Below are 18,420 nucleotides of genomic sequence, written 5' to 3'. Positions count from 1 at the left end.
TGCCGAAATAAGCACCAGTAGACATGGTTGTAAAAAATGCTTTCACGTTATCTTAAAGACAGCCGAAATTTTTATAAAGTATAACTTCGCTGGGTCAAGCGAGAGATGAATGCACCACTGCAGAGAGCGGGGCTGGAGGTGGGGGCCACCTCCCTTGGCGGCTTCGTTTCCATGACAGCGGTTGCCATGGTAATAGCTACGCCTTCCCATTGGTCACTGCCGCATTGCGGGTCCCCTGGCAGACTTCATTGGTTACCACTCTGCAGCGCTCGGACTTGTCGGGGGCCGTAAGTGAAGTGTCGCAAAGCAGAAGGAAGGCGGGAGTCCCAATTGCAAACATTGAGGAAACCAGGGCTGCAGAGGCCGCAATGGCGAATACTGCGTGGGCCGAGATTCGTGAGAAATTCCAGGCCGCTCTGGCCCTGTCGCGGGTAGAATTGCATAAAAACCCCGAGAAGGAACCGTACAAATGCAAATACGGCGCCCGAGTGCTGCTGGAAGAGGTCAAGGCATTGCTTGGCCCCGTGCCTGAGGACGAGGATGAGCGGCTTCAAGCGGAGGACGGCTTGGGCGCGGAGGACGACGCCCTGCAGCTGCCGGCTGAAGTGGTGGAGGTCGAGGGCCCCATCGCACAGGGGGCAGTGAGGCTGGCGGTTATTGAGTTCTATCTCGGAGTAAACCACATCGACACTGAGGAGCTGTCGGCGGGGGAGGAGCATCTGGTGAAATGCCTGAGGCTGCTGCGCAAGTACCGGTTGTCGCAAGACTGCGTCTCCCTCTACATCCTGGCACAGGTGAGAGCGAGCCTGGCCGGCTGCTGTCGGCCAGAGGCGAGGGGATGGAGAGGGCCCCAACTCTAGCCGAGGCCAAAGACACAAATTGTCCCACGTTTTTGACATAAGCGGCTCTCAAAACTCTCTCTCCACCTTCATCGCCCACTTCAGCAGCACCTGCTGCTTCGTTTAGTCGTACCTAGTCAACCCATTGATTTCCGGAGACCCTCCTACAATCATAAATGCCTTTTCCAAATCTTCTCCACCAGTCCAAATCCTGTTCATTCTATGATGAAAAAAATCCAAGTCATTTTAATTTAAGGTCTCAAGGAAATTACAAAGAATGATCAGAGTACATTCTTAATTTAAAACCAGATATCTAAAATCTTCCGTTTCTATTCTTGCCATATTCATTTGTTTGTTCCCCAGAGAATTCCTGCCCATTCTTTAAAAGCCATCCCAAAATTCACCTTATACTCTGAATGATTTTGTTCCGAATTGACCTCTTCCTCTCACCTTTGAAATCTCATGTTGCTTATTGTTTCCCATTTACATGGCATTTGGTTTCCTAAGAAATCTGACGTTCTCATCGGGAACATAACACTTCAAAATTCAAATATGTATGAACTCCTTGTATGTGCCAGGTACTTTTGCTAACCTCACAAATCCTTACATCCAATAGCTCCAGTTCCTAATATTTGCCATCCGGGAAATGTTTACCAAAATTGATCATATGGTAAGTAGGCCTCAAAGAAACACCTCAATTAAAAAGAAACTTATATAGGTCATATTTTATTATCATGGCTCAATAAAATTAAAAGCTACATAAAAACAGGAACAGAATCTCTTTTTGCTCACTATTTATAACCTCGGTACCTGGCACCATGTAGGCCATTCTAAATTTATTGAGTGGATGAATGATTAATGAAGTCAATGAGATGTTGAAATCAAACAAAACCTCAATTATTTGAAATTTCTTTAACTGTATGGCTGTTTAAGCTCTTCATAAACATTAAAAAAATTACTTCAATATTTTAAAAATAGAATTAGGAACTTTCCTTAATGAATATAAATTCCAATATTTGTTGAATTTTATTGATTTGATTTTAATATGTACATTCTTTCATATTTTAATGTCACCAAAATCAGGGCTGCATAACTTTGCAGTGTTTTCTTTTTGATACATAAAATAATTGTGTCTTACTAATTATGACATCTTACATTGAATTAAAAAACGGTATTTTTTTTTTTTTTTTTGAAATTCAGTATTTCAAATAGCCAACTTTTCCTGAAGGGTGAATTATTAGAGGTATCCTTACTAAATCAGGAGCAAAACCTTGATTAGATGTTTTGGCCATTGGTATATATAGAAAACAAATAAGTTATTTTGGAAAAATAAAGTAATTTGTAAAAATATAAGTCACTTGTATATGTGATTCTTGTATACCTAAAAGTCCTGGTTGTCAACTGAAAAACTATTAGAAATAGCAGTTCAATAAAGCAAGAGGACATGTAATATCAGTAATATTCCTGTATATCAGCGATAACTTGTTAAAAATATTATTTTGAAAAATTGCATTCACAACAGCAGTATTAGGGGTGATAGAACTGATAATCTTAAAAAGAGAGATAGACCATGTTCCTGAGTGGCAAATTAAACATAATAGTATTATCCTGATATTCATTTTTTGGACTGATGTAATTTTGCTGAAATCACTGTAGGTTTTTTTTTTCTTAGAACTTGAGAAAATGAGTATGTTTATCTGGAATAATAAAGATAAGTGAATATACAAATGTGAAAAAAAAAAAAACAATGCACTAAAGCTAGCCTACCAGATACCAAAACAGTATAACAATAATAATTTAATTAGGTTCTATTTGTGCTAGTCTGTTTCTGAACTCAGTTGATCTATTGATTCCAGTGTCATTACCACACTATAGCCTTTTATTACATTTAATATTTGCTATACATGATGAGAAATTTGACCTCACTAATAATAAAGCAAACTAAATGAAAAAAAAATTGTATCAGATTGGCAGAGATTATTAAAGGTATTAATTACATTCATTGTTGGAGAGATGATGAGAAAATGGATAGTATCCATTTGCATTGCTCATGGAAATATAAATTCATAGAACTTTTCTGAAGATTAATAGGTATCAAATCTCTTGAGTCAAGATGTTGACATGAAAATTCCACATCAGTATTCTAAAATAATATTGAGACAGGTATACAAAGCTATGTTAACATGGATGGTCATCCTAACATTGTTGATTTTAAAAAAAGAATAAAATATCAGTCAGTAGATAAATGGGTAAGTAAATACCGGTACATCCATATAGAAGAACAGTATGCAGCCATTACAAATAATGGTTTATATTTGTTAACCAAAAATATCAGTATTAAGAGGGAGAGGGATGATTGTAAGGCATGTTTGAAATTAGAATGATCTGTTTTGGTAAAAGACCGTGTGTGTGTAAAAGTTTGAAAGTATCAGTTTGTGAGAATTTCTGATATTTTCACTGCTTTGTCTCAGTCTAGTGTCTCCTTCCTGAGAAACTATGGATATACAGAATCTGGACCCACATTAGATTATCAAATGAGATTTTACTCTTCTATCTTCACAGGGTTCTGGGGGCTCTAGGAATTATTTTTCTCTGATTTTTCTTCTGATTTTTGCTATCAGCATGTATTTTGCATTGTCATTTTGACTGAAATTCCCTAACAAATTAGTAGATTATTCTCCTCACTGCCAAGATATATGTGTATAAGGAGTACCTTTTGTGTATGTTTATAGCTTTACTGAGGTACAGTTTGACACACAATAATATAAAGTATACAGTTTGATGAATTTTGAAGTATGTATATATTCATGAAACAGTCATTGCAGTCAAGGTAATGAACACATTCACCACTAAAAGTTTCCTTGTATTCCTTTGTGACCCCTCCCACATTGCTCCTCCCCCCATTTTCTAGAATTTCATAATGGAATCATACAGTATATACTCTTTTGGTCTTTCACTCAGCATCATTTCTTCACTGTGTCTGAGATCAAGTTTTTTTATTTTTTGGTCTGTTAATATGGTGAATTTCATTCAATGATTTTTTTTTGTTTGTTTTTTAAAAAATTTTCAGTTATAGTTGAGATATGATATATTAGTTTCAGGTGCACAACATATGATTAGATATTTATATAACTTATGAAGTGGTCACCTCAATTAAATCTAGTACCCATCTGACACCATACATACTTATTGCAATATTCTTGACCATGTTACCTATGCTGTACTTTACAGCACAATGACTATTTTGTGACTATTAATTTATACTTCTTAATTCCTTCTCCTTTTTCACCTGTCTCCCTAACCCTTCTCCTATCTGGCAACCATCATAATGTTCTCTGTATCTCTTGAGTTTGTTTCTGTTTTTTGTTTTTATTTTATTTTTTAGATTCCATGTATGAGTGAAATCATGTGGTATATGAATTCTCTGTCCAACTTATTTCACTTAGCATATTACCCTCTAGATCCATCCATGTGTTTCAAATGGGAAGATTTCATTCTTTTTACAGCTGAATAATATTCCATTGTATATATGTACCACATCTTCTTTATTCATTCATCTGTTGATGGACACTTAAGTTGTTTCCATATCTTGGCTGTTGTAAATAATGCTGCAGTGAACATATGGATGCATATGTCTTTTTGAGTTAGTGTTTTGAGTTTCTTTGGATAAATACCCAGAAGTGGAATTTCCAGGTCCTTCTTTGTCTCTTGTTTTTCAGCCTTTGTTTTATGAAGTCTAAATATTGCTACCCTAGTTTTTTGTTTGTATCCATTTTTGTGAAATATATTTTCTATCCCTTTACTTTCAGTTTGTGTGTCTTTCGATCTGAAGTGAATTTCTTGTAGACAGTATATGTAAGGAGCTTGTTTTCTTATCCATTCAGCTACTCTGTGTCTTTTGATTGGAGCCTTTAACTATTTACATTTAAATTAATTGTTGATGGATATGTAGTTATTGCCATTTTATTCGTATTTTTGACCTTTTTTCTTTTTCTTCTTAAAGAAGTTTCTAACATTTCTTGTAAAACCGGTTTGATGGTGATGAACTCCTTTAGCTTTTTTTTTTTTTTTTTAATTGGGTAAGTGCTTTAATCTCTCTTTCAATTCTGAATGATACCCTTGCTGGCTAGCATAGTCTTGGTTGTAGGTCCTTGCTTTTCTTCACTTTGAATACTTTGTTTTAGTCCCTTCTGGCCTGCAAAGTTTCTCTTGAGAGAGCCACTGACAGTCTTATGGGAGCTCCCTTATAGGTAACTGATTGATTTTCTCTTGCTGCTTTAAAGATTCTCTCTTTGTCTTTAACCTTTGGCATTTCAATTATGATGTGTCTTGGTGGGGGCCTCCTTGAGTTGATCTTATTTGGGACACTGTTAGCCTCTTCAGCTTGTATGTCTATTACCTTTACCAGGTTAGGGAAGTTTTCTGTCATTATTTCTTTAAATAGGTGTTTAATTCCTTGCTCTCTTCTTCTGGCACCTCTGTGATGGGAATGTTGGCATACTTGACGTTGTCCCAGAGGCCCCTTAAACTATCCTCATTTTTTTGGATTTTTTTTTTTTTTCTGTTCTGATTGGGTGTTTTCTGCTTCCTTATCTTCCAAATCACTGATTCTGTCCTCTGCTTCATCTAATCTACTGTTGATTCCATCTAATGGATTCCTTGTTTTAGTTATTATAGTCTTCATTTCTGATTGGCTCTTTTTTATGTTCTCCATCGCCCTTTTTGAATTTCCTATCTTTGTTGAAGTTCTTATTGAGATCATTGAGCATCCTTATAAGTAGTGTTTTGACTCTGTGTCTAACAGATTGCTTGTCTCCATTTTGCTTAGTTCTTTTTCTGGAGTTTTGATCTCTTTCATTTGGAATATATATATATATATATATATATATATATATATATATATATATATATATATATTTGTCCCCTCATTTTGGCTGCCTTCCTATGTGTGTTTCTTGTATTAGGTAGAGCTGCTCTGTCTCCCAGTCTTGGTAGAGTGGCCTTATATAGTAGGCGTCTGGTGGAACTCAGCTGTGCAGTCTTCCTGTTCACCTGAGCTGGGTGCTCCAGTGGTGTCTCTTGTATATGGATTGTACATGCCCTCCTGTTTTAGTTGTGCCTTGATTGCTGTTGGCAATCAGTGAGTAGGGTTGACTCTCAGGCTGACTGTCTATGAGGACAGGCTGTGATTACAGTGCACAAGCTGTTGTGTGGGGCTGACCCCAGGGAGCAAGATTCACTTTAGTGGGGCTATGGTACCTGTCAAGTCCACCCTTTGTGTATGTCGTTTGTGGAGGTGGTTGGGTGGTTCTCTGAAGCTGGCCACCAGGTGTGTTGTTCTGGGCCTTTTGGGAGGGGCTCTGTTGTAGGCCAAGTTCAACTGCTTGCTGCCAGTGCCCTGTCTGGGGCCACTCGTTATGAGCTACAAAGTGGTCTGGAGATGGTTATCACTTGTGCTGGGCTTGGAGATGCCTGGGAGAGACTAAGCTGCAAACTGAGGTCAGCTGCCACCAATACTGGGCTTGGGGATGCTTAACAAGAGACGTGGAGCATGTCCAAGCCAGCTCCTGCTTGTTTGGGATTTGTGGACCTTTGAGAGGTTTTAGGAAAGTCTGCAGCATGACCCAAGATAGGCTGTTTGTATGGAAAAGCCACTGGAAGCAGCTTGGGTAGGTCCAAAAAGTGAGTGAGGCAGAGGTCTCAGGGAACCACCAGGGCTGGGTGACCAGTGTTAGCCAGGATGATGAAGACTCAGATACAGTGTCCTCCTGTGTGCAGCCCGGGTGGCGGGTGGGTTCAACAAAGGAACAGTGGCTTCTGCCAGCACTTCCATCTAGGAGAAAGCTGCCCCTCCAGCCCTTGGCCTAAAGCCAGGCAGTTTAGTTCCTCCATGTACGTCGCTGGCACCTTTTGAGCTGCTGCCACAGTGCTAGAGCTCAGAGTAAGTGAGTCTGTCAGTGAGTCTGTGCATGGGGCCTGTAAAAGTAGTGCCTGCAACTCCAGCAGCCCTCCATCTCACTCAGCTACTGGTTTTCACCGCCAGTAGTTATGGAGACTTCTTGGTACTGGAACCCTGGGCTGGGGACCTCTGAAGCAGAGATATGCCTCCTGATTTTTAATTGTCACACTTGGGTGTGGGACAAGCCTGTTTTGCATCTCTGTCTCTCTTACAAGTCTTGACGTGTCGTCTTCTATACATCCTTCGTTATAGGACTTCTGTTCAGCTAGACTTCAGGTGATTCTCAATGATGATTCTGTAGTTTAGTTGTAATTTTGTTATAACTGTGGGAGGAGAAAAGTACATTTTCCTACTCTGACGTCTTGACCAGAAATTATTGATTTTCCATTATTATACCAAACTTTCATGCCTGTGATAAACTCCTGGAGTTTTTACCAACAAAACTTGGGTAAATGATTATTCTTCTTATACATTGTTGGACTCGATTTGCTTATGTTTTTACATTTTTTGTATTTGTGTTCATGAAGGTTATCAGACTGTAGTTTTCTTGTTATGTTTTTGGTTTAGTATGAAATGGGAAGTGTTTTTTCCTCTTCACTTTTCTGGAAGAATTTATGTAGAATTGTTATTATTTCTTCCTTACATGTGTGGTAGAATTCACCAGTAGAACTTTTTTAGCTGTTTTTATTTTATATTTAATTTTTTTCCCTACCTAGTCTGGTATCCTGAGGGTAAGAACATGATGATGCTCTGTGAATGATACACTACTTTCTAGTATATTATAGGATTTATATTATTTTTTAAAAATAATTTGTGTAGAATGTCAATAGCAGTTATCTCATGAGTAAACACAACACTAACACTATTTTGAAAAATCAAATCAATTCTAGATTTCTTGCATGGTCCTTACCTTCAATACCTCAATAGGTTATGATTCAAAAGAAAAACTTTAGTTATTTGTATACACACTCTAGGGTCTCTGCTTGGTTTAAGATTTATTGCTTCCTGTGGCACAGCCTACCCTGGATCTAGCACTAACTGCATCACCATCCATAAATGCTCCATCAAAATAAAGCAGATGTGGCTAACCAGTTCCTGATACTAGGTAAATCTCTGGACTGTCTAGACCAGGTTCAGTATCCTGGGGTTGGGCTTAGTGGTGTCCTGGCCAAATGGAGTATCTCAAGGACTATCGTCAGAGGAAAAATAAAACAAACTAGGGAATGAGAAAAGGTGACTTGTGGATCCATTTCTAAAATCAGGAAATAAATATTAAGGGAGATTATATTTGAGGTTGGGTAGTCAGAATAATCTGTAAGTTAGTAGGGGGCCAGAGCCCTTCAAGCTTCCTCAAGGATCCTGCAAAGGACCTCATAAGTAATATAGAAGAGAAAACTGCTTATCTCAGTACATTATCAAATCACTATGATCTACAGTCCTAGGCACTGATGACTGATCAAGTCACTTAAAAAAAATTATAGAATAGATATAGTATGTGAAGCCTGAATACCAGAGGTTTGTGTTCCAGGGGAATAATTAAGTCACCTTTAAACTGTAGGGTTTCTAAACATTTTTTGTGCCATTATGCCTCTTTGCAGTCTAGTGAAGCCTGTATTTTATAAAATAGAATAATGATTTTGAATGTAGAAAATGTAAAGAGTTAACAAAAAACCAATAATTTTGAAGTTATCAAAATATTTTTTAAAACAAATGTATACAGTAATATATACGTTTCTTTATTAACACAACACATTAAATAACACTATCCAGGGCTCCCTGAAAACTCTTAAGAATGGTAATGAAGTTTCGATTTGACAGTAATGATGCCCAATTCCCACGCTATTCAAGGTACTATAATGAATTCAAGTTTTCCGTTTGAGTCGCTGATCCCTCTTGGACTTTTACTGCACTAGTAAAGTGTTAGTAACGAGCTCTGCCTGATTCAAGTTCTAGGGTTAGTTTGGAGATAGCTGGAATTGTTGTTCACATACTAAAACATCTCAACCATAAACCTACAACTGCCAGAAAATACATTTAAGTCAATCCCAAACAGAAAGTTTTGATGTGCAAACTCAGTCTCTACTTTCTGATAGCATTGGGTAGATTTGGTTAATGTAAGCTTAAAGAACAAACAGAATGTAGTCTCTCTAGATCTAGAGTCAATGCCCATTTGCTTCTTGTATTAATAATTATTTACCTTTATTGATGCTAAAACTGATATCTTCAATTGTTCTCCTAAGAAGCGAATGTTAGCTAATGTTGACAGTGTTGTAATTTAAACCAGAGCTGTGGCATCTATGCATAAACATTTTATCACATTAAATATCAATTAAACATCAGTTTCCAATAAAAAAAACCTAATGATGTGTCTAACAATGTTCATAATTTTGAAGTAGCAGTAACTATAATATTTTGAGATATCTGCAAACTGTAATATGAAGATATTTTTCACTTCTATAGATCACAAATTCCCAGGTATTATAATACTGTTGCATTTTGCTTCCTGTATTCATAATTTAAAAAATGCAAAATTTTAGTAGGACATGTGAAAATAAATTTGTAATGCTTTTCCCCTACACATACATAGACTCTGAATTCTTTTCATGGATACCCTGTGGGCCCCAGATTCACAATCTGCATTAAAAGTCTTGTTTCCTTATCCTATTCCCTTCCCTAGGGAAATAAGCAAAAGATGGTAGAAGCCCAGCCTCAGAAGTATACTTGTGCCTGAAATACTTTCTCAGGGGAAGGGAGGCAGTCTCACCTTGTTGTCTAAAGGGGTGCGAGGTGTCTAGTCTTGAGTTTTGACTGTCTAAACAGGCCAGATTTGCTCTGCACAGAGCCTGATAGAGTCGTGTGGTGGTGTAGCTGCCAGCCCCCGAAAGACACACAGACCACTGGAACTCAGTGAGTTATAGGATATACTCTTTATTCAGCCAGCTGGGTCTGCCAGGGGTACGCAGACCCCAAATTAAGCAGCCCTGAAATGTAGAGGTACAGGGGTTTTAAGCCCAAAATCTCATTCTTTATTCTGTCTAAATACCTAGGGCTATCATTCTTCTATTCACTACCTGTCAACTTACAGGTCAGGTGCGTAAGTGGGGCTACAGAAGCAGAAAGCTTGTTTAGAATGTTATGTTCCTATGGGTAACAGCCCATGTTCCCATGGACATAGCCATGTTCCCATGGGCATAGCCAAGCAGTAATATTCCCGCAAGTAATAAATTTCTAGCATTTTTCAGCCATTACATTCCCCACCTGCCCTAGCAGACAATCAAATCTTTGATTCTTCATGTGGAATTTGTTCATGGCCTCTATTCTGTAATACTAAAAGTCTAATAGAATTAATTCTCTTCTTTATATATGTAAACAGGAAATTAAGGAAACATGGACCAAAAGTTAACAAGAGGAAGAGGAGGATTAAAGGTTAGCTGCACCAGATAGAAGGGTTGTTAACCATGGTGACCAGTTAAACATCCTATGAAACCAGTTTTTTGATTCTAGTCTCTGTTTCTCCTTGGTATCTAAATTTCTCTGAATTAGTAGTAAACTTTCTCTAATTATTCCAGAATTATTGGCATAGAAGCAACAGATTTCACTTAGAGTCATACATAATCCATCTTGTTCTAAGAATATTAAATTTAACCTCTTCTATTTTGGAGGCTACTTCTACCAGTGAATTGACTTAAAGTTCTAGCCTGCTGAGCTCAGTTAAATTTAGGGGAGTTCTTACACTGACATAGTAAAGGGGTTTTGGGTTTAGGCACAACCAGCAATCTTGTCCTATGTCTGGGATGGTCTTATTTAAGACCTTGTGTATTATCGTTAGCAAAGTTATTAATGTTCCTTCTGATTCTGGTTGTGGCTGGTTGAATGCCTGGGCTAAAGAGGGAAAAAGGAAGAAACAGAGGGTTAGACTTATGTCAACTTGAGTCTTAGTCTTAAGGGCCCGTCTTCCTGAGCTGTTCACTCTTGTGCTGCCTTCATATGGGAGTGATGAATCCATGATGGGATGCCATCTACTTTAACTGCAGTGGGCATCGTCAGGTAGACAGTGAAGGGTCCTTTCTATTTGAGTTCTAGTACTTTGGAAGTGACCTTCTGGATTCACACAGAGTCCCCAGGCTGAAACTGATGGGGAAATCCATCCCCCGGGGCTGAGTGGACAGCACGAACTCGGGACTAAAGCTCCTGTACACTTTGAAGGGCCTGTAAAGACTCAAGTAAGACAAGGTTACACATTTCTGCCTTTTTCTCCTCTTCTAGGTACTGAAGGTGGAGGTTTTCCAAAGAAAATTTTAAATGGGATGAATCCATTAATATACAGAGTACACCTGGCTTGGAGAAGAGCAAAGGGGAGAAATTCTACCCAGGTCCCATCAGTTTCTAATCTTAACTTGACTAATATCTCTTTTAGGGTCTGATTCATTTGCCCTACTTGGCCCAAACTTTGAGGCTGGTAGGCACAGTGAAGTTTCTATTGCAAATTTAGGTAGCTAGCCAATTGCTGTGATACCTTTGCTACGAAGGCTGGCCCATTATCTGACCCTAAAGTTATAGGGAGACCAAATTGAGGGAGGATTTCTTGTAGTAGTTTCTTAGTAACTACTAAGGCAGTCTCTTTCCTGGTAGGGAAGGTCTCCACCTATCCTGAAAAGGTGTCTATAAAAACAAGTAAATATTTGTAGCCCCCCACAGTTGGGATTACCTCAGTGAAATCGACTTCTCAGTGGTCTCCTGGATAAGTTCCTCTTTCCCTATGCCTAGATTCTTTTATCGTCCTTTTCTTTGGATTAACTTGGGCACAAGGTAAGCATCGTGAATCTCCTTTGCGGGTTTTCTTCCTTTTAACAAGTGAGTGAGGGTCTAAAGCTTGGAGCATCTAAGTCCGCCCTAGGTGTGTGGTCTGCCATAGCTGGTGGAGGAGAGTCTTTCCAAGGGCCCGTGAGAACCCGATTTTTCTATCTGGAGTCATCCACCACTCCTGTTGGTTCTGTGGCAGGGGCCCCACTGGCCTTGTGGCCGTTGTTCTTGCCTCTGCATTGGCTCTTCAGTTTTCCTTAGCCTCAGGACTATTCTTTTTTTGATGTCCTTCACAATGAACAATAGCCAGAGCCTTAGGCATCCATATGGCTTCAAGTAAGGCCAAGATCTCCTTGTTCTTAATGGCCTTCTCAGCTGAAGTCAGAAGCCCTCTTTCCCTGTAGGTGGCTCCATGTACATGTAGTGGCAAAGGCGTATGTCTGTCATTGTATATTGTGACTGCCTTATCCTTTCCCCATCTTAGTGCCTCAGTGAGGGTGATGAGTTCTGTCTTTTGAGCAGAAGTCCTATGGGAAAGAGCTTGTGACCAGATAGTGCCAGTTAGAGTTACGACCAATGCCCCAGCACACCTCCATCCTTCCTGCATGAAGTTGCTCCCGTCCGTGAACAGAACTTCATCGGCCTCAGGCAGAGGGGAGTCTTTGAGGTCTGGCCGCGAGGAACATGCAGCGTCAGTGAAATCTACGCAGTCATGAACGGGGGTCTTGGGGTATGAATCTGGCAACAGATTTGGCTGGGTTGATGACAGTAGCTTTGGATTTTAGCCATATGTTTGGGGTCATTCAGTGCTTCCTTGTTGTTGAGCACCTTCTGGGCTATCTCAGCAAGTTGGGACAGGTTCATCCCTGCAAAACCTTCTAATTTTTGCAATTTACGCCGGAAATCAGGGGCTGCCTGAGTAGCAAAGGCTATATTAATTGTCTGCTGGTTTTCAGGGGCCTCAGGATCAATGGGGGTGTATACCCGGTACACCTTGTTCAAGAGATGCTCCAGGGGATTCCTGAGGTCCCTCCCTGTATAACTTCAGTTACCTTAGAAAGGTTGGTTGGCTGGCAAGCAGCCTTCCTAATTCCCCCAATTAGAATCCGGTGGTACCGATCTAATGCCGTTCTCCCTTCCTGAGAATTGTGTCCCCAGTCTGGGCGAGTGGAGGGAAGTTCCTCCTCAATCTGTTCCCCTGCTTCCTCAGCTCTCCTTCTGCCCGCAGAATGCATCCACGTTCTTCTGAGGTCAAGGGGGTAATTAAAAGCTGTTGGCAATCATCTCAGGTGGGGCAGTGAGTCTGAAAGACACTTTCTAAGAGTCCTATTAATGCCTGGGGTTTCTCAGAGAAAGGCGGATTTCGTGCCTTCCAGATGTACAGGTCACTAATCGAGAAAGGCACATAAACCATAAAGGGCCTGTCTGTGCGAAGCCCCTGCGGTGGTGCTTCTCGCAAGGGGAGGATGGCTGGGGTGGTGGTGTCAGCTGGTGCCCCGCCCGGAGTGGGAGCAGGAGGTCCATAGGGGTTATCCGCCCATGTCCGAGGAGGTGAGGCGGTGCTATTTGGCCTCTGTTGTCCTGAACTATAGGGTGGAGGTAGGTCACTGTCCTTCGGTGGAGATTGGAGGACTGAGAGACTGGGCTGTCTAGGAGATTCAGTTGCTGTATGTTTCAGGGTGCCCACACTTAAGACTTGCTCCCCCAGAGATAGGGCACACTGGCGGAACCAAGGAGGGGGCGGTTCTGAACAAGGTTTAACCATTGATCAATGTAGAGAAACTGATCAGGATGTCCCGGGTGTCCTGTGAAACCGTCCAAACATTTCTCACCAAACCCTTGTCAAAAGAGCCCTCCGGAGGCCAGTTTACATCAAATGACAGCCACTCAACTTCACGCAATGTTCTTAGTCTGCCTGGAGAAAACTTCATGTCATAGTCCACTCCCTCTACAAACCCTTCTTTGAAATGTCACAGGAGACACCCCAAGGGTGTCTTCTGTGAACCCAGGCTTCCCCCCGTCGCTTGCGCAGAAAATACAAAACAGACACTCAGACAAGAACAATTACTGAGGTGCAGGTGGACCCAGAGAAGTCCGCCACCTACAACCTAGACAGGACTAGAGACAATAAACAGAACCCGACAACAGGGCACAGGAGGTGGCGTTCTGCAGCCTGACCACAGTCCGGGAGATATGACTGCGTCCAGTCTCTCCACGGACCCCAGTGACCGGTCAGCAGAACCAGGAAGGTACCTTTTATCCAGACGCTGAGGCCTCAGAGATTCCAGATTCTTGTCGGGACCAGGAATAAAGAGTGGGACCAGGAATAATGAGCATGTCCTAAAAGTTGCGTCCTTGTCAATTGCATTAACCCCGTCACAGCATTCAAGGGCCCTGGAATCTCTCAGGTTGGCCACCCCTTTGAATCCGTAACCAGGACAGCAACTGCTTCGGAGGCCGATCCAGTCTTACATCTCAGGGCCACTCCCTGAGATCTCGCTGGGGCCTCCAAATGTTGTAGCCGCCAACCCCCAAAAGACACACAGACCACCAGAACTCAGTGAGTTATAGGAAATACTCTTTATTCAGCTGGTTGGGTCTGCCAGAGGTACGCAGACCCCAAATTAAGCAGCCCTGAAATGTAGAGGTACAGGGTTTTTAAGCCCAAAATCTCATTCTTCATTCTGTCTAAACAAAGGGCTATCTTTCTTCTATTCACTACACGTCCACTTACCCAGGTGCATAAGTGGGGTTACAGAAGCAGAAAGCTTGTTTAGAATCTTATGTTCCTATGGGTAACAGCCTATGTTCCCATGGCCATAGCCATGTTCCCATGGGCATAGCCAAGCAGTAATTTTCCTGCAAGTAATAAATTTCTAGCAGTCATTTTTCAGCCATTACAGTGGCAGGGGACAAACTGGCTTAGTTTTAAAAATGTTGTTTAGGATATAATCCCATATCTAATCAATTTCTCTTTAGTGTCTTCATGGTAGCAGAAGGAAGTTGGTGCTATGGAAATCAGAAGGAAGCGATCGAAAGAAGAAAAGACACTACAAATGAATTTTCAATTGACTAGATATAAAGCTATATTATTTTAAGAATGCTGGAAATTATAAACATGTTTTATTGTTTGAATGGTAAACATGAGAAATCTGACTTAACTGATGAGCAAAGGCATATAGCATCTTCAAAGTTTTCATAACATATTATTTGAATTACTAGAATTTGAGAGCTCACCTACCTTCAGGTTTGAACTAAAAAATAACTGTTGAGAATATTTCCTTTTTACAAGGTCTCTGGAGGAGACTGTAGATATTTTGAAAGCATTATATGTTTCTGGCTTATCTTAAGGTCTCTGTATATCAGTTATATATTGCTACATAAAATTTTACCCCCAGATTTAGCATCTTGAAAAAAACATCAGGAATCTAGGCATAGCTTAACTGGTTGCCTCTGGCTCAAGGTCTCTCATCAGATTGTTGGCCTGCTGGGGCTGCACATCTTGAAGGCTCAGCTTGTGGGAGGATCTGCTTCCAAGCTCACTCACATGGTCATTGGCAAGATTCAGTTCCCTACACACTGTCAGTCCTAGTTCTTCATTAGCTGTTGACTTCCCTCAGTTCCTCGCCATATAAGTCTGTCCATAGGGTGGCTGACAACAGGGCAGTTGGCCTCCCTCAGAGAGAATAAACGAGAGGGAGCACCCACCATGGAACCACAGTATTCTCTAACCTAATCTTGGAAGAGACCTTATATTACATTTGCCATATTCTGTTTCTTAGAATTAAGTCACTAAATCCAGCTCATGTAAGGGGAAGAGATTATACGTGGCCATGAATACCAGGAGGCAGGAATCTTTAGGGATCCATCTTAGTAGCTACCTACCACTACATAAAGACAATATTATGAATAATTCATTGTTAATGAAACTCCAGTATTACTTGATATATAAATATTGACTTTGAAATTACGAAAGTTACTTTAATTGGAAGATTTATGTTGTCATTATTTCTCTTATTTTTCAGAATAACCTGGGTATCTTGTGGTCTGAAAGAGAAGAAATTGGAACTGCACAAGCTTATCTAGAATCATCAGAAGCACTATATAATCAGTATATGAAGGAGGTATGTTGCATATTAGGTACATTTTAAGATTTGATTGAAACTAGTTAAGAACCGATGTTAAGAATTCCTCACTTGTAATATTAGTATATGACTCTTTAGTATACTTAGGGACTTCTCTATAGAGCTGTCTAGGTGGTTATCTAATAGCTGAAATTATACAGTACTTGCAGGCACTGTTATAAGTGATTTACAGATTTTATCTCATTTAATCCTCATGACAATTTACGGGATAGTTACTTCGATTATCCTTTATTTTAAGAGATGAGGAAATAGAAGAATAATGGATTAAGTGAAACTGTGATTCCAACCCACATTATCTTACTCCAGAACCCATACTTTTAACCATTATACTGTTAGTAGTTGGACTTTGTCTAAAATATAAGAGTGAAGTGCTTTAAGAACTGTGTACGCTAGAGATGACTCCTGTATCTATACCAAAATGATAATAGCGATAGAATGAGCTGTAAGCAGAATGCGTAGACTGAGCATTCCTATTTGCTTTTTCAGTTTAATTCACTAGACATTTATTGTTTTACTATGCGCCAGATACTGTGCAAAATGCTAGGGAATCAGATACGAATAAAATATGGTCCCTACCCATCATAAGCTTCCCCTGGAGGGTAAAGATTGGAGCAAATCAACATGTCAATTACATTCACAAGGAATTTTAGAATGTATATTTAGACTCTGTGTTAATAGGTCCTGAACACTTTTTTTGAGGAATATATCCCCAAATTAGAAAATTTTAAAAGTCATGGCTCTTCTACCTTGGTGTTATAACTTTCCTCCTAAAGTACTAAGAGGAACAGAATGCCACAAATCAAATTGAAATGTTAGTCTTCTTTAATGATTTTAGGCTTACACTCTTATAGATGAAATTGTTAATTTAAAATGTGAAGATACCAAAAATCTTTAATATTTCATTAAAAACTACTATTAATAAGGAAACATAAAACACAGCAAAACTGTGCTTAAATATACCTTTATTTTAGCTGAGACTGATTTAACGGTTAGTGTTACACAGGAAGCGTGATAGTCATAACAGCGAAATATGTACATAAAATAATACGTTAATTCTGCTTATCAACACAGGGGTAAACATATTAAACAGCCCTCAAAATTGTTGATTCTGTCTCTGAACAATCACTTATCTATTGTGTTTGCCTTGGGCCTTGTTTCCTGTCTTAGTCATTTGTACTTTCTGTGAATTCTAGGAGCACAAGTCATGATGCTTTTAGTGTTTGTAAGATCACATTTTTTTAAAACGGAAAGCTTTGTTGCTATTTGGAGTTTAGTGAATTCAGTTTAAAGCAAGGGTGGGCTTGTAGATGGGACTGTGCTCTTAGAAGTAGAATGAGGCAGAGTTTAAGTACTTTATTTTTGGAAGACTTGAGATGGGATTATAAGTGATTTACACATACTAACTCATTGAATCCCATAACATCCTTAGAGGTAGGTATTCTTATTATACTTGTTTTACAGATGAGACAAGCACAAGAGATGGCTAACCTGCTATGGCAGTAAACAGTGGAATCACAGATTTTAAATTCACTATATTAAAAGGGAGTAATCTATATACTTTTCATGTTCGCCTGAGGAAAAAATATTAGAATAGTAAAAACTTTGATTTTATTTTTATTAGTGGCCAATTTGGAATATTACTCTAAGGATATGTACGTTTTTCCTACTTGTCATGCTTATGTAGGTTTTTTAAAGAACTTTTTTACCAGACAAAATTAAGACTTAAAATACTTTAAAAATTATATCTCTAAATGCAAACTGGTATTCTTTTTTTAAAAGTGAATTTGCAGTTCATCTACAATAGCAGTTAAATTTTGTCAAGTGTGAGTTTGTAGGCAATCTTTTGTTTGACTCTTTCAGATTTTATGGGTAAGAAAATTACTTTTTGGGTAACATGAAAAGTAAACTAGTCAAAAATGTTTCTCCAGTTCCCCCAGAAGAGGGCGCTTGGTGTTTACAGTAAAATTTTAGTTTTGTTTTTCTGTAATTGTAGATTGGGAGTCCTCCTCTTGATCCTACCGAGCATTTTCTTCCTGAAGAAGAGAAATTTACTGAACAAGAGAGATCAAAAAGGTGAGTAGGTATATAAATCAGCCTTCATGGGTATTTCCACATAGTATGGATGATTGTTGAAAAAAGCATAATGTTTTTTCTTTCAAGGAACTCATAAAGGTTATAGGATATGGATTCTGATGTGGATTAAACCTTCATTTGTTACTTATTAGATATGTGACCCTGTTCAAATCTGAGGCTCAGTTTCCTTATCTGTCAGATAGATACACTAGCCATACCCAATTCACAGGGTTGGTAGGAGGATCAAGATAAATGTATATGAAATTTCCTAATAAATATGAAAGATACATATCAAGATAAATGTATATGAAATTTCCTTTTTTTCTTCATAGATTTGAGAAAGTTTATACTCATAACCTGTATTACTTGGCTCAAGTCTACCAGCATATGGAAATGTTTGAAAAGGCTGCTCATTATTGCCACAGTACTCTAAAACGCCAGCTTGAGCACAATGCCTACCACCCTATAGAGTGGGCCATTAATGCTGCTACCTTGTCACAATTTTACATCAATAAGGTAAGCTTTTCAAAGTAGTGATCTAACAGAGTTACCGATAGCATATATAAAAATAGAACCAGTAATACCTTGAAAACGTCCTCTT

The 18,420-nt window shown here is 39.3% G+C and overlaps 1 protein-coding gene across 1 annotated transcript in view; it reads left to right on the top strand.

The window, feature by feature from the left end:
* The first annotated feature begins 297 nt into the window (after positions 1-297).
* Positions 298-18,420, top strand: part of LOC118603875 (kinesin family binding protein) — a 32,217-nt gene continuing 14,094 nt past the window's right edge. The window contains exons 1-4 of the mRNA XM_036222952.1: positions 298-794; positions 15,627-15,725; positions 17,740-17,819; positions 18,152-18,335. Coding sequence (XP_036078845.1) covers positions 369-794; positions 15,627-15,725; positions 17,740-17,819; positions 18,152-18,335 — 789 coding nt within the window. The 5' untranslated portion in view covers positions 298-368. The remainder of the gene's footprint in view (positions 795-15,626; positions 15,726-17,739; positions 17,820-18,151; positions 18,336-18,420) is intronic.

This window comes from Rousettus aegyptiacus, unplaced genomic scaffold, assembly GCF_014176215.1.
Source record: "Rousettus aegyptiacus isolate mRouAeg1 unplaced genomic scaffold, mRouAeg1.p scaffold_m13_p_6, whole genome shotgun sequence".
NCBI classification, from domain to species: Eukaryota; Metazoa; Chordata; class Mammalia; order Chiroptera; family Pteropodidae; genus Rousettus; species Rousettus aegyptiacus.
This window is presented reverse-complemented; position numbering and strand designations above follow the sequence as displayed.